Raw genomic sequence first — 15565 nt, 5'->3', positions numbered from 1 at the left:
TCTTGATGACTGCTAGGAAAATGGTGAATAAAATGGATGAATCCACAGCCACCTACAGTGACACAGTGGAAACAGAAGCTGAGGGAGGTGTATGGAATGGATGCTTTAACTGCTCAATTACAATTAAGGTCTGATGTTTTTGTGAGGAGGTGGCTACCTATAGCAAGATACCTCTCTAACTGAGGGGAACCCCACAGTATGCTGGAATGTCTTAACTGTCCACCTATTTATTTATTTATTTATTTATAATTTTTCACTCATTATTATTATTATTCAGCTTTCTGGGGTTTGGGGCTTTTTTCTTGTCTTTAGCACTGTCATACATAATTTGTGATGTTGTCAAGGAACGTTTGTACTGTGTTTCTCGTTAATAAAAAAATTAAGTTAAAAAAAAAAAGTAGGTACACAACATAACTTTGTGTTTTGGGCTAAAGTTTTCCCCACTTAAGGGAATTTGTTCGTCTTACAGCTGGCAAGCTGAAGTCTTGCCTGTTCCTTCTGTTGGCTTGACGTGGCTCGTGTTTTCGATTTGATATAGGTCAACTTCTTTGGTTCCATCCCACCTGGAAAAAAAGGACAAAATTAAGCTCATTCCAGAGATTTTTCAGCAGTCAGAGTCCTCTCTCATACCAAGGAAACGACCCAAATGTCGCAGGATAACTGTATGGCACTGACAGGGTGACGTTTGACATCTTTAAAGACAGCAAGATTATCATTCTACATTCAAAGTTAGCTGCAGCTGCCATCCTGTCAGATTTATTGTTCTGACAACCAACTCCCCAGTACAAATGAAGACAGGATTTAGTTCTTCAGATCAGATAAGGAGTGACAGTTTAGGCTGCTTAAATCAAAAGGACAGCACGGACTGATATAACTTGGGGACAAACAAAGAAATTCTGTTAGTTGAAAGGTTACACTGATCCAAATGGAGGGCTTCGGTGTCATTCTTTTCCAAACTACACCTACAAACATTACATTTTCGAAAATTAAATGTTTACTGATCCTTACCTTGGCATAAAACTTAAAAATTTAAATAAAAATTTCTCTACACTGAAGCAGTGCTCATGGGGTTTTGGTAGCATTAATATGTGGCATCTAAAAGGTTTGTGTGTGTTTTTAACCGTGTCCTACTATAAGTTTGCATGTCTGTCTGTGTGTTTGTCCGGTGATGTATGCGTCATATTCAACAGGATTCTCGTATTTGTATACCTTATTGGTATGGTCTGAATTGATCTCCATATCCTGTCTGGGGAATATTAAGTGTTCTTTGAGCAGTGTGGGCTGTCCTTATGTATAGGGACTTGCAGTTGTACTGCTGAATGTATGAACTTTTGTGTGACCTTAGGTTTCATCACACAAAAAATTGTTTGCAGAATCTTGTTCTTAATGAATGTGTACTAACTGAATATGTCTGTCAAAAATATAACAAGAGCAGAGAGTTGTTTCTAAATGACATCTAAATGACCCCCCCCCCCCCCCAAACGCTCTCTCTATCAGCCAAACTTTTAGTTCAGCACTGTGGCCGGACAACACGTCTTGACTGCTAGTGCAGAGAGTCAAAAACCTGGCCCTTACTCCACGTGCTATAAGACCTTTGTTTAAAAATGAAACATAGTTGCTAATTTAAAAACATTCATAATAAATCATTACATAAATAAAATAGGAAAACATCGAAACCGACTCATCATACATGTACCAGCCAACTGCATTACAGGATGTTATGCCATATGCTGTTTCCCACACAACATATGGCATAACTATTTAAAAAGAAATGTATAAACCTGCTAGAGATGTTGCTGCTAGAGTCTGTCAGTGGGGATTTCAAAATCAAACACATAGAAACGAAGGTCTGCATTTGTCTGGCTGTATAAGAGTCTTTCCTTGGCATATGTTGCGGGATTAGCATAATGAGCAGGCCAAGTCCACAGTGTGCCATCCTTCATAAAAGCTCTCCGTGCAGGGACAAAGGCTCATGATTGCTGCCACTTTTAGTTGTCTGTTATACAACGGCGTATTGAAGTTTGCTTGTTCAATTACACCTGTACCCTAGTGAAAATCAAAGAACATGGGGCATGAACATGTGACTGAGTACATGAGTGTGTGAGTGGATCTTAAGGAAATGCATTTCCTGCACTTCTGTTTATATGCAAAAAGAAATTCAGTCTGAGTACGAGATGGGGCTGGAATTAAAGAGATTTCATTGAGACTTCAGTGATCAGTTCATTGACATCAAAGCTCATAATATGATCTTGTCCAGGAAAGTGGATGCATTTTGGTTACCAATTACAGCTAGACAACCTGCTACTGTAATCACAAAGTTATCTGCATGTTTCACTACATTTCATGCTATGCTACATTAAAATTTAATAGCACCTCAACGCTGTGCAAAGACAATTCTGATCTAAGTCTTAATACTGCTTTGCTTTGGAAGCACATTGATCATTCATATTTTCTCCGCTAGGATTAGTGTTTTTGCTAAATTTGTCATATTTGTGGTGCTCTAATCTCTTACAGCAGGACATGAGGCTCCACAGTGGAATTTAGTAACAATTTAGAGGCATTGAGTAAGCTTAATTTGAAGTTGAAGGTGAAATGAATATTTTACAAAGCACTAAATTTAACGAGTTTAAACTGATTGGTGAATCCAACATGGAATACTCATACTAGCAAAGAGTAAAAAAGTAAGATGGAAGGAGTAGAAAATGTTCTTGCATGAAGCTAGAGCTCCTCCCTGCTAAGAGGAAAAAACGCCACATCATCAATCAGACTCTTCTTTACTGCTGCAGTCCAGAGGACATATCTGAATATTTGTTGCTTTACTGTACCTTGCGGTGGTCTGGGTAGCCTGCTCTGGGATTCACACACACTGGCAGAGGTCATAATGCGTTCAGACAGGGGTTGCATGGGCTGGAGGAAGGCCACAGTGGGGAAAGGCACTGACTGGATATGGGTCATGGAGGAGTCGGACAAGGAGTTTGGCACCCCTGCATGGCTGCTGTCCTTAAAGCTGGAGGGAATCCTCCACCGGGGTAATGGGGAAGGAGACACATCCTCACTGGAGGAATCTGGGACACTGGGAGGACTGAGGGACTGTTCGGGGGTTGAGGAGGATTTGGGGAGGAAGTGCAGGATGGAGGAGAAGAAGGAACAGGATTCAGGAAGGGGGATGGTCCCAATTCCACTGTCCAACGTTCGCATCTTGCAGCCAGAGCCTGCGGCACAAGGAGAACAGCTGAAGTGGTTCAGGGTAGCGGAAAAAAAGGGAGCACAACAGGAATGATGCAACAGGCCAACCATGGTTGAAGTGGTGCTTACCTTTAAAACATTATGTACAGTGCAATAATATGAATGAGTATTGACTGGCCTGTCTTTCATTCTCTACTGTAACTATGTGTCTAAATCTGTATAAAACTAATCGGAGAAAATAAGATCTTTATATAGAAATGATAACTGATTCTGTGAAAGAGCCTTCAATCAGTAATAATGGATCATGTTTGCAGTACCATACAATTGACCCCCTCACGTTTCCTTATTACTACTGCCACATTACACTTACTGTTTGAGCTCTAAGCAGTCAATCTCAGTGATTTGGTCATTTCAAAGCAGAAGTGCAACAGATGGTTAGTCTGCTCTTTTCTTTTCACTCTTTCACTATCTTACTTGGCGAGGGCCTCCTCTTTAAAGCTAAGTCGAGAAATGATGGTTCAGTTCATCAGTCCAATTAAATATAATAAGTGCATATAATAAGTGCAAGGGTAATGGTTTCTTTGCTGTTTACACCATAGACCCCTGTGGATGACCCAGCCAGTTCAAATCAAGCCCACTTGAACCACTGCTTTGGATTACAAATGTTGTTCGATGGGTGTGTGACTTCGAGCATGCATTGGTCACACAAGTGAATATGAAATGCACATAATGGCATATGACGATCCAAATACACCGCTAATGTGTGTATTTTATTCACAATATATCAAACGTAGTCAAGCACACACAGAGTTTGCATTGTTCATGCCTTTAGAAGTATCTATTTGAAAGTTGTCACTATGCGGCTTTGAATATGTAGTTTTTTTGCACTATTGTTAACAGTATGTTATAGGAATCCAAAAAGAGATATATCACTTCATCCAAAGAAGAAAGGATGTCCTTAATCTGTTATGATGCAAACTCGCACTTTTATGTGTAGCCTGTAGCAATGACCTGTAGGCGATTGCACACTGGAGCTAAGGCAACAGCTGCTCCCCCTTTATTCATTAAAACATGAGACTTTACAGGCTTCTTCTGGGTTTTCCTCCACTATTTTGTTATTCCGGTTAAGTTATCAAATCAACTAATTATTAAAGTATCACATCACAATTCATGCTAACCTAAAAAACAGTTGTGGACAGAGTAAGCATCCAAACATAATAAATGAAGTTGAAGCCGTACCTAGCTGTAGATTTTACTCTACCCAGCACTGAAAACATAACACTAGTTTGTAAAAAAAAATAATTATTTACAGTTGTGGTTTCAGACTTCACAAAGTCCTGTTATTAAAGAGAACAAATGACTGAATGAAGTTGGAATTAACAAGAACTTCTCTGATGCAGTCTGTACTAGAAGGGTAGACAATAAGAGTTTTCCTCCCCCATTCGCTCTGTTCAATCAATAACTGCTTATTGTCCCAAGCCACAGCAGAGTGATCTTCTGAGATTTGTATTTTAAAGTAGTAAAGCATACGCATGAGAATACTTGTTGCAGGACGCGCTTGTTTTTAAACAGACAGGGTTCAGTTAAGGACATCGATTGGATAAATTCTATGGAACCCCGTCTCAGCAGGTCACAATACAGGACCACAATCTACGCACAGCACTTATCTGAAAAGAGTACGAGCACAAAGGTCGCCTTGCAAGTGAATATCAACTTGCATTTGAAAAGCAGAAGCAGTGTCTTAATTATTATCCAGGGAAAAGAAGTTAGAGATATGTTTCTACACGTTAAAATGGGTAGACAACCAGATTAAAAAATGTTAAATTAGTTCGGTAGAAAAACAGGAACAAAGTCTCGAGAGGGAGACTATGTTTCAAGTGAAGCGTTCATAAGTGTTTGAGAAAAACAACTCAGTCCATCTAAAATCAATGTCACCACTATTTTCAATTACAGTAACCAATGACAAATTTATTTTTAAGTTCATTCTTGACATCACTGCTTAAAGGCAGGGAAAACAGTGCAAGAGATATAGTAGAAATGCTCTTTTAGTCTGTGCGTGGGAAGGCAAGTGTATGTGCACAGACGCATCTTGAAAACAGGTTTATAGTGTAACCTGGAGCAGATTTTCTTGCGTAATACATTGGTTGTATATGGGGTTCCGAGTGCAGCCAAAATGCAGGCAACGTACAACTCAATACTGTGTCTAAAAACATCCTGTAAACACACACGGACAAACCCCTGCTGGTACTCTGCTAAGCTGCTGCTTACACTACACCTCCCGTGTAGACATAGTGTCAGTGTACAAGACGATAACAGACACTGTTTCCTGTGGTGATATACTTGATGAATATGAAACCAAATAAAATCTCCTCTATGTACTGTAGATAGAGTCCTAGTGATCTCTGGACAGGCTAGCTACAAAATATACTAAATATATTAAGCAATAATTAAAAAGAAATTCATGAAAAGAGCAAATTCTCAAGTATGACCTAAAACTGCCTCTCCTTATTTTAATGCATCAAGATGAAGAGTGCTCAGTCAACTCCACATCGGGCCCAACAAGTTTGTGCCACGTCTGGATGGTATAATTCTGCTCACAGCTGAAGGCGAAGTCAATTCACTCAGCAGTGGCCGTGCTTAGCTGATGCAGAGCTGCAATTTTAATGAGGTGATTAACCCCTGAGGCCAGGCGTCCGTCCGTATCAAACACGCTTGATATTTGAAGCGTAGTCCAATGAAATACAGCAGAGTCTGTTACCAGCCCTCTACCTGAGTGATGTGAAAAGTTTAATAAGCTGCTCTCTATTTTTCCTTCCCTACTTTGTCTCTCTCTTTCTTTCTCTCTCTCTCCTTCTCGTTTTTAACTAGTTTGCCAGCTCTACTTTTATCTAGTTTGTTAAGTGTCAAAAAACATGGCCAACCAAACAAGCAGTGTCTCTACAGTGGCTTGGTGAATATTTCATTCATTCATTCATTCATCTTCTGTAACTGCTTGTCTAGAGAGACAACCATTCACACTTCACACACTCACACCTACGGCCAATTTAGAATCACCAATGAACCTAACCAGCATGTCTCTGGACGGTGGGAGGAAGCCGGAGTACCTGGAGAGAACCCACACAGACACAGGGAGAACATGCAAACTCCAGTCAGGAAGGCCCATGGATTCGAACCCGGAACCTTCTTGCTGTGAGGCATCAGTACCAACCACCATGCCACTGTGCTGCCCTCATTCTGAATACGTTTCATCCAAAATTAACATTATAATCAGAACTGTTCTGACCCAAGCACAGCCAGACCTAATTTGTATAAAAGAGATAATCTGCATGCCATGAATAGCTGTAAAAAATGTAATAGTCATCCAATTTATATTTGTTGAGATACTGTATTTTAGTGTGGACCAAAGTGGTGGCCAGCCTGCCTGACAGACCATCAAACACTGCCATTTCCAGAGCACTGCCACTGGCATCATCAAAAAAGGAAATTTAAGAAGGCAACTGCTCTTCACCCTACTCTATACAGCACCAGTGAAAACCTCGTTTAAATTACATGCTCATAAGCCCTTCTGTACAATTCCATGCTCAGTCCACCTTATTACTGTCATTGTATGTTGACACGCCTCTGCAGGAACAGCTCTCTTGGGTTCCAACAGTACTGTGGTCCACAGAAAAACTATTTAAGCAAATTCATTATGAGTCCACTACTTCTGCTAAGCCTGGCCAGGAGGAGACATGGTTCCCCGGATAGGTTAATCCTAGTTGGATGAGCCCATGCATGCAAATTGTGAGTGCATGAACCTGAGAAGATGAGTGGTCAAGCCTACAAACAGTATCCCCAAATCAAAATCTGCGTGATACAGCGCTTGTGGTGAAATGGTTTCTATTTGCCCCGATTTAAGTTGCCACCCAAAACAATAAATCAATACAAACATAGAACAAATAATATGAACATAAAAATGGTGGAGAAAAGGCACAAACTGACAAAATTCTGCACTTTGCATGTTTGTTTGACTGCTCATAGCATATCCATGATTCATTCATGACTTACACAAATCAGTCATATTTGGTCTTCACTTCTGTCTGCAAACTGTAAAATGGTAAGCACAGATACAATCTTAACGCTGTCATGCTTCCAAAGGACACAGCTAACATTGCCACTGAGCTAGCTAATTTTTTTTAGCTACCAATATATATTCAAGAGGGATCTATTACTATTGGCAGTAACGGTGACAGACCAGAGAATGGACAGTCTTACCTATAACTGAATCCTGGTTGGGGCTCTTCACTGTGGATCCATTTTCACCATCAGCTCTTCGGTTCATCATCTGCATCTTTACATTTTTGTAAAAGAATAAATAAATAAAGAAAGAAGTCATGGTATTCTTTACAGTGATTGTTTGGCACTTGTAAATGCGATTGCAAATCAAAATGTGTCCAACATAGTATGAATCTTTTGCCTGTAAGCTGATTTTCCTCTCATGTTCTCTCCACTAACATCAGCACCCTATTAAAGATGCATGGTACTGAGACATGTCAGGTCGTCCACAAGCATTTCACCATAACACATTTATGTACACAATGTATGGTGCACGAATGTAGCAAACTGTGCCTAAGAAGAAGCTCATATTAGATTCGTATTAGATTCCAGATACTTTGACATACTCTAATCACGTTTTAAATTAATGACACATTCTATTAATAAATACATTTATTTCAAAAATAAATCTGAAGACTTCAAATAATGGTTAGTAACAAAAGATAAAATGATGAAAGAGCATGTAAGACATTTTGAAAGACAGCTGTTGGAATTAACCTAAAGTACATCTCACTTAAAAACACGGAAAACGGTTGAGAATCGCTGTTTGATGCAACATTTTTCAGCAAGACTGCTGGGCAAATCACAGCATACGTTCCCGGTGGATCACTTAGAAAAGTGAATGTTGTGTTTCTACCATGCAATCTTTGTGAAGAAAGATCATAAAATTGTGACTGTGATAGCTTTCCAGAGTTGTAAAATCTTGTCTCATAGTTCACAGGTATGAAGTGGTTTGGAGAAGCCTTAAGGCCTCAGTGGTGCTCAAGGAAACAAACAACTGACTGCTGTTTTTGTCCTCTTTACTGCGTCTCTTTAACTGCATCACTTATCTTTTACTTAGGTCTACTATTTATTTTGGAATTAAATGGTGTCTTCCTAGTTGAACTGTTGTGTGGTCATGATCAGAACAGACCACAAACCAAAAAACTAACCTCTTCTTTGAATATCTTATTATGTGTACCGTATTTTTCGGACTATAAGTCGCACTTTTTTTCATGGTTTGGCTGGCCCTGCGACTTATACTCAGATGCGACATATATTAAAATATATAATTTCACGTGTTCGTTATTTTCACACTGACAGCCACGAGAGGGCACTCTAGGCTTGTGTGCCAGTATCTGCTACTTCTTTTACTCCTGCGTAATAGCGGCGGTGCGCCTTCTACCTCCGAAGTTCGCGGAGTTGCTTAGAATATGGAATGAATTTACTATCATAATGCAAGAGCATTTTAAATTGATTCGAGGGCAGAATTTATCGATTTCATTCTCAGATTTTATGATATTATCTCTCAAAACTCTGCTCTCGCTCTCAAATTTGCTCTGCGCTCTCAAATTTGCTCTGCGCGTGCTCAAACTGTGTCCACGCACTCGGTTACGATGCTGCTCGCGCAGATTTCCTGCGCTCAATCTCCAGCTCTCTCTCTTGCTCTCACGGAACATGTGCGCTCACGAAACTCTGCTCTGCTCGCGGATCTTTGGTGTATCAACGCTGTCAACCAATAGAAGGCCGGCTGGTAGTGACCAATCAGATGATCCCTGTTTGTATACGGTGCGTTGGCTGTTTTTCGAGGAGCGTCGCATACGGGCGGGCACTCTTTCAACAGGTTTTATCCACTCCCTACCCCCGGGGCAGTAATAAATGTGATTTCTTGTATTTGTTGGACCACTGTTCGAATAAAATATCATTCAACACATACAAGAGCGTCCGAGCTTCTCATTAAAATGGCTATATTGTATAATAACAGCCGCATCGAACACTGCTCTTTGCGGTGTGCTGGTGCAGAAAACAATGTCACCATCCTGAAGCTAGCGGGACGGACAAAATGGATCGGCGGCAAAGCCAAAGTGCTCAGGCAAGTTATTTTTAGACTCATTTTAATGTCACGCTGTAGCGTAGGCTCAAACTAAATTATACTTGGGCGCCAGACAGGAGAGTAAATTTATATTTTCAACCTGCCAAAATTTCTTAATCAATAAAGCCTGGTTAACTCAATAAATACCCATGCTACAAAAGGGATAAAAATAAACACTACCAGTTTCAATATAGTTCACTAAATTCAGGTTTAGATGTATTTAAATTATACAACTCATATACATAAAGACCATATCAATATATCATGTCATTAATTAAACCCAAACACATTTCCCTAAAAGGGTCATAAATCAAACAGAAATTTCCATCAATTCAAAATCAGGTCAAAATAACAACCAATTATAATAACAAGAAAATATGTCAAACAAAAAGGTCACTCTTCAACTTTCAAAAGAAAATCCAAAATGTCCATATATGAATTTGTGACTCGGATGTTTGAATGTCCTTTGTAAATGGAAACAGTCCAGTTCAGTTCAGTTCGGTTTTTGTGGGGAAAAATGAAGATATGTAAGTGATTTGGAGTGGTGTGCAAGGAGCAGGAATATAAGAAGCCAGGAGAGTTGAAAAGAAGACTTAAGGGAGGGTAACGTCCACCATGGGAAAACAAGTCAGTCCATAAAATCCTCCTCCATTGTAATACGACAGACTCCTGGTAATTCACCGGCAGCTTTCCTCCAAACAGTTTAGGTGTATCCAGCTAGTTTTGGGTTAATCTTTGTTTGTTTCTTTGAAATAAGTAATTAATTATTTTACTTTTAAACGTATTAATTCCAAAAACTGGATGTTCCCTTAGTTATCTTTTTGGTTCCTCTCACTTCTTTGTTCTCCTCCATGCAGCTTGCTTGTTTGAGAGGGAGATTTTTTTCTCAGGTGTGTCCCATTTATCTCCTTCCTCCACTTCACTTCCTGTCTAGGAAGAAAGGGACTGGGTACTCAGGTCTCCGCTATACTCTTCCCCCCCTTTGACAAGGCCACGTTTAGTGGGTACTCAGAATTTCAACTTCGCGGTAGACTATCAAACTAAGAAACCTAGGAACTCTTCCTCGTCTGAGCTTTCCTGGAAAATATCCATTAACTTCTGTTTTTCTAACCGCTCTAAATCCTCAGCACTAGGGTAGAAAGGTTTAAGATTACAAATATGTACAGTTCTTACATCCTGACCTGTATCCTCCAAAACCACCTGGTAGTTTATGGGTCCAAGTTGCTGAACTACACGGTAGGGACCTTTCCACTTTTTGGCAAGCTTTGCAGTGAATTTGTCCTTGGCATGCGACTGAGGAAAATTTCTAACCCATACTCTCTGTTTTGGTTTTAAATGGACAGTACGGCGGTTTTTGTTATAATTCCTTAGTTGCCTTCGTCTTGATGTCATTATATTTTCCTTTACGATAGTCTGAAATTGTTGCAGTTGATGGACAACATCATAAGCAGGTACATTAGGAGGGTAAATCTTCCCTTTCAGTACTTTGTCCATTGGGCTATTCAACTTCCTTCCAATTTGAAGTTCTGCAGGTGTTACACCAGTTGTTTCTTGTACAGCAGAATTGATGGCAAATCTGAACTCTGGAAGGTATTGATCCCATTTACCATGATTGTCATCCACATAAGAAGCCATCATGCACTTTAAGGTACGATTCACTCGCTCTGTCATATTAGTCTGTGGGTGATATGCAGTGGTGAGTTTGGGAGTCACTGTCCATTGCTGACAGAGTTCACGGAAAACTGAAGACACAAACTGAGGACCTCGATCAGATAAGATGTAATCAGGTACACCCCATCTGGTAAAAACTTCCTTCTTTAGAATTCGAGCTACCGTTTGTGCTGTGGCATTCCGTAAAGGGAAAGTTTCGACCCATCGGGTAAAGTAATCGACCACCACCAAGAGGTATTCGTGTCTTTCTGGACTTCTTGGTAGCGGACCCATAAGATCAATGCCTAGCATTTCATTAGGGGCAGTGACGATGGTTTGTTGAATTTTCCCAGCTGGTTTTTTATTATCTGCTTTTAAACTCTGGCAAACTACACATTTTGTGATGAAGTTTTTTACATCTGTCCACATTCCAGGCCAATATGCTACTTCATAAAGTCTCTTATAGGTTTTGAAAATACCACTGTGGCCACTTAAAGGGTTTTCATGATAGTTCTGGATTATCTCCTGAACCAAATTGTGTGGAATGTAAAGCCTATAGTGGAACTGATTTTCGGAGGTTTGTTTCTTGTGATAGACTTTATCTTCGAGAGCAACAAAATCCTGTGCAGTCTTTTTGTTTCCTTCGGCTAGTTCTTTCATGATTTTCTGCACATTTTTATCCTTCTGTTGTTCTTCCCAAATCCTGTCAAGAGATATTGGAATATTCTCATCTGTTTTTGTAGAGTACAGGCAGCATTTTATCTGAGAGGGAATCCGTGAAAGGGCATCAGGAGCACAGTTTAATTTTCCTTTCCTGTATTCCACAATGAAGTCAAACCGTTGCAACCTTAGTGCCCATCGGATCAAGCGACTTGTAGTTTTTGTTGATGAAAGGACCCATTGTAGAGCAGAGTGGTCTGTAATGACAGTAAAGAGTTTTGGTTCTAGAAAGTGCTGCCATTTCTCTAGTGCCCAAATGATTGCAAGGCACTCTTTTTCGGTTACTGAGTAATTTCGTTCAGCTCGGTTTAGGGTACGACTTGCATAAGCAAGGACCACTTCAAGTCCATCGGCTAGTCTCTGAGTTAAAACAGCTCCTAGACCTGTGTCACTAGCATCAGTATAGACTAGGTATGGCAAGTCTGGGTTTGGATGACCTAATATAGGTGGAGAGGTTAGATGGGATTTAAGTTGGTCAAAAGCTTGCTGGCATGCCTGACTCCAGATAAAAGGTCTTCCTTTTTTCTTCAGATCATTCAGTGGTTCTGCAATTTTCGAGAAGTCTGGTACAAACTTATGGTACCAACCAGCAAGCCCCAAGAATCTCTGAACTTCTTTGAGATTCGTTGGTACTGGATAGGATCGAATTGCCTCAGCTTTATCAGGGTCAGCGCTAACCCCTTTACCTGAAACAATGTGTCCAAGAAATCTGATCTCCTGTAGGCAGAATTTAGACTTCTTGAGATTGATTGTCAGATTGGCTTTGCGAAGTCGTTCCATTACAGTACACAAATGTTCAAAATGTTGAGTCACAGATGATGAGTAGACAATTATGTCATCCAGATAGACGAGACAGATTTGTCCCCTCAGTCCATCCAGGACTTTCTCCATTAGCCTTTGGAAGGTGGCTGGGGCGTTCTTCAGACCAAAAGGCATGACATTAAATTGATACAATCCAGAATGGGCAACGAAGGCAGTTTTGGCTTTACTCTCAGGATCCATGGGTACTTGCCAGTATCCACTATTTAAGTCAATGGTTGAAAAAATGGTGGCTCCGGAAAGGGATTCCAGGATTTCGTTGATGTTTGGGAGAGGATAAGCATCCGTTTCAGTGACTGCATTGACTTTGCGGAAGTCCACACAAAATCGATGGCCTCCATCTTTCTTTGGTGGGAGAACTACAGGAGATGCCCATGCAGAATGGGAAGACTCAACAACTCCAGAAGCAATCATGTCTCTTAATTGTTCTTCCACGATAGCCTGCTTACCAGGGGATATTCTGTAAGCTCTTTGTTTTATTGGTACACAGTTAGTTGTATAGATGGTGTGCTGTAAAACATCCGTTTTTCCTGGCTGATTGGTACAGACCTGTGGGTTAGACTCCAGTAACTGTCGTAATTGATCCTTTTCACCATTTTGTAGGTGAGCATCAGCCACGGCCATATTGATGTAATCTTTGACTTGCAGTCGCACAGGCTCTAACGACAGAATGGGGGGTGGGACGGAGCTTATCAGTGAAAGGTTCTGAATGGGTTGATTATTTGTCATTTGGGAAATAGTTTTGTCTTTATAATCTCTATTCCGAGAAAGGTGAGCACTGCCTGGTTGGAAGGGATAGCTAACAGAGGGCGTGGACTTAAAACTGTACACCATATCAGTCACATTGATTATCATTCCAACACTAGAAATGAAATTGAGGCCAAGAACTACACCATAGGCTAGAGCTTCTGACCCAAGTACAGCTACAGGTAGAGTGGACAATTTTCCTTGAAGATCTACTGAAAGGACAGCCCAGCCCATAGGGGTAGCTGCCTCACCATTAGCCAAATACAAAGGTCCTTCTACCCATGGTTGAAGGTCAGTCTTTGACCCTTTTAGTTCTACCCATAGATACTCATGAATGAGCGTGTAACTTGCTCCTGTATCAACTATGGCTTTTCCCTGCCATTTTCCTATAGAAATGGGTACAAGGAGCTGTTGGGGAACAGAGGTGGTATCAAGCGACTTGCATTCATTTTCTGAATTTATTTCCTTGGAATTTTTCTGCATTCGTTGGAATGTCTGTTGGGTAGGCTTTTTAGATCTCACAACTGAAACAGAACCATTGCCTTTTTGTTTTGGAGTCCTCTGAGTAGGTTTTTGCATTTGTTGCCGGAAAGGAGTATTGGGATTTTCAGGTGAACGGTAGTGTGGGCAAGAACCAGGAGGATGGTCTCCTTTACATCTCCAACACAAAACAGAAGGTTTGATTTTATCTGGTTGGACAGAGTTGAAGTTTCTTGGAAAGGGGTTAACATTTCTAACACTCATTCTCTGATTGTATTCAAGTTGTTGGTCATGGTCTTTTTCAAATTGATGACCAAGGCGCACTAAATCTTCAACAGTACCAACTCGGCCTCTAAGCTGACTAGCAAGGGAAGGTTTGATGTTTTTTAGAATCATTTTAACAATGCTAGCTTCTGTGAGAGAAGGTTTCCAGCGTTTACAGAGAGCTGTGTAGGAGAAGGCAAAGTCTCTAATGGTTTCATTCTCTTTTTGTCTTCTAATTCTGACACGTTCAGCTAACTCATCCTCGTAATCTTCTGAAAGGAAAGCTGTTAGGAAAACAGTTTCAAACTGACTCCAAGTAGTTACTTTCGATCGAGTTATCTCCCACCAATCACGAGCAGTACCGTGGAGGACAGTTCTGAAGGTGGCTAGAATATCAGTGTCAGATAAAGGATGTAAGGCAAGAAAGTCATGACATTTAGACAAATAATTGAGAGGGTCAGGATCATCATCAGGTGATCCATATGAAGGGAAAGTCAACCTGATATGATCACCTTTTATTACAGGAAGGGTTGCAACTGTAGTAGGGGATGGTTTGTCTGTACAAGCACTGGAGCCACTAGAACCTGAAAGCAATGGGGTAAATTTGGATTCTACCATAAATGATTCCACTTTTTTTTCTAGAAAAGAGGTTTTCTGTTCAAGGTTTTGTAAACTTTCTTTACTCTCTACCTCCACTTTGCCAATGTTTATGGTTAATTTGTTTATCTCAGCATTATTTTCTTCAGTTGATTTTGATAATGCGTTGACACTTTTTTGTGTATCTGCGTGAAAACATTTGAGCTCTTGCTGAATTTCCACTTGAAGTTGTTCAACCATAAAGCGAATTTCTGCCAAAAGGGAGGTTTCAGAATTTTTCTGTTCCTCTTCCACAATCATTTTGATTCCCTTCATCATCTTATCCACTTCCATTTCCATACTCTCTTTGTGGGATGTTATTATTGTAATCAGCTGACGATGATTTGCACTTATTTGAGCATCAAGATGTTTAAGTTGTTCATTTGAGGAATGGTGATTTCCTTTCACATTCTCGGTCAGCTCTTTAATAGCAAGACTTTGTTGTTCCATTACTTTATGCACTTGGTTCCAGTCCTCTTGAGTCTTTACTGCTATTTGGGTGAAGTCCCGGGCAGGAGTAGGGATTATTCCTGGAAGGTCACACTGAGACTGTGATATTGAATATGGAGAAGAAGCTGAGAGATTTACGCCGTCTCTTTCAAAATTAGGTAAAAGATGCACATCCTCAGTTTCCCAAGCAAGGGATTGATTAATAGTATGTGAACGGTCTACAGGAGGAAAGGATATTGGATGGCCAGAGACATCAGGTGTCCCTACTTGAGGCTGATGTGGAGACATGAAGTAAGTCTGTAAATGTGCACCAAAAGCACTTCTTGCAGCACCAAGGTTAACAGGGGTTTGAACATCAGGAGCTTCTATATCAAGAGAAACTGATGAGGTTTCTGAGGAAGGCTGATGTCCAGCCATAATGGGAGGGGTGGTATGATCTCTGAATGG

At 40.4% G+C, this 15565-nt stretch overlaps 1 protein-coding gene across 1 annotated transcript in view; it reads right to left on the bottom strand.

The window, feature by feature from the left end:
* Nucleotides 1-444: 444 nt before the first annotated feature.
* Nucleotides 445-15565, bottom strand: part of LOC311488053 (nck-associated protein 5-like) — a gene marked incomplete at both ends in the record, with an annotated part of 53319 nt that continues 38198 nt past the window's right edge. Inside the window, 3 exon segments of the mRNA XM_084544556.1 lie at nt 445-563; nt 2826-3212; nt 7441-7516. Of these exon segments, the coding sequence (XP_084400682.1) occupies nt 445-563; nt 2826-3212; nt 7441-7516 (582 nt within the window).

Source organism: Chelon labrosus (assembly GCF_963514085.1).
Source record: "Chelon labrosus genome assembly, chromosome: 5".
Taxonomy (NCBI): Eukaryota; Metazoa; Chordata; class Actinopteri; order Mugiliformes; family Mugilidae; genus Chelon; species Chelon labrosus.
This window is presented reverse-complemented; position numbering and strand designations above follow the sequence as displayed.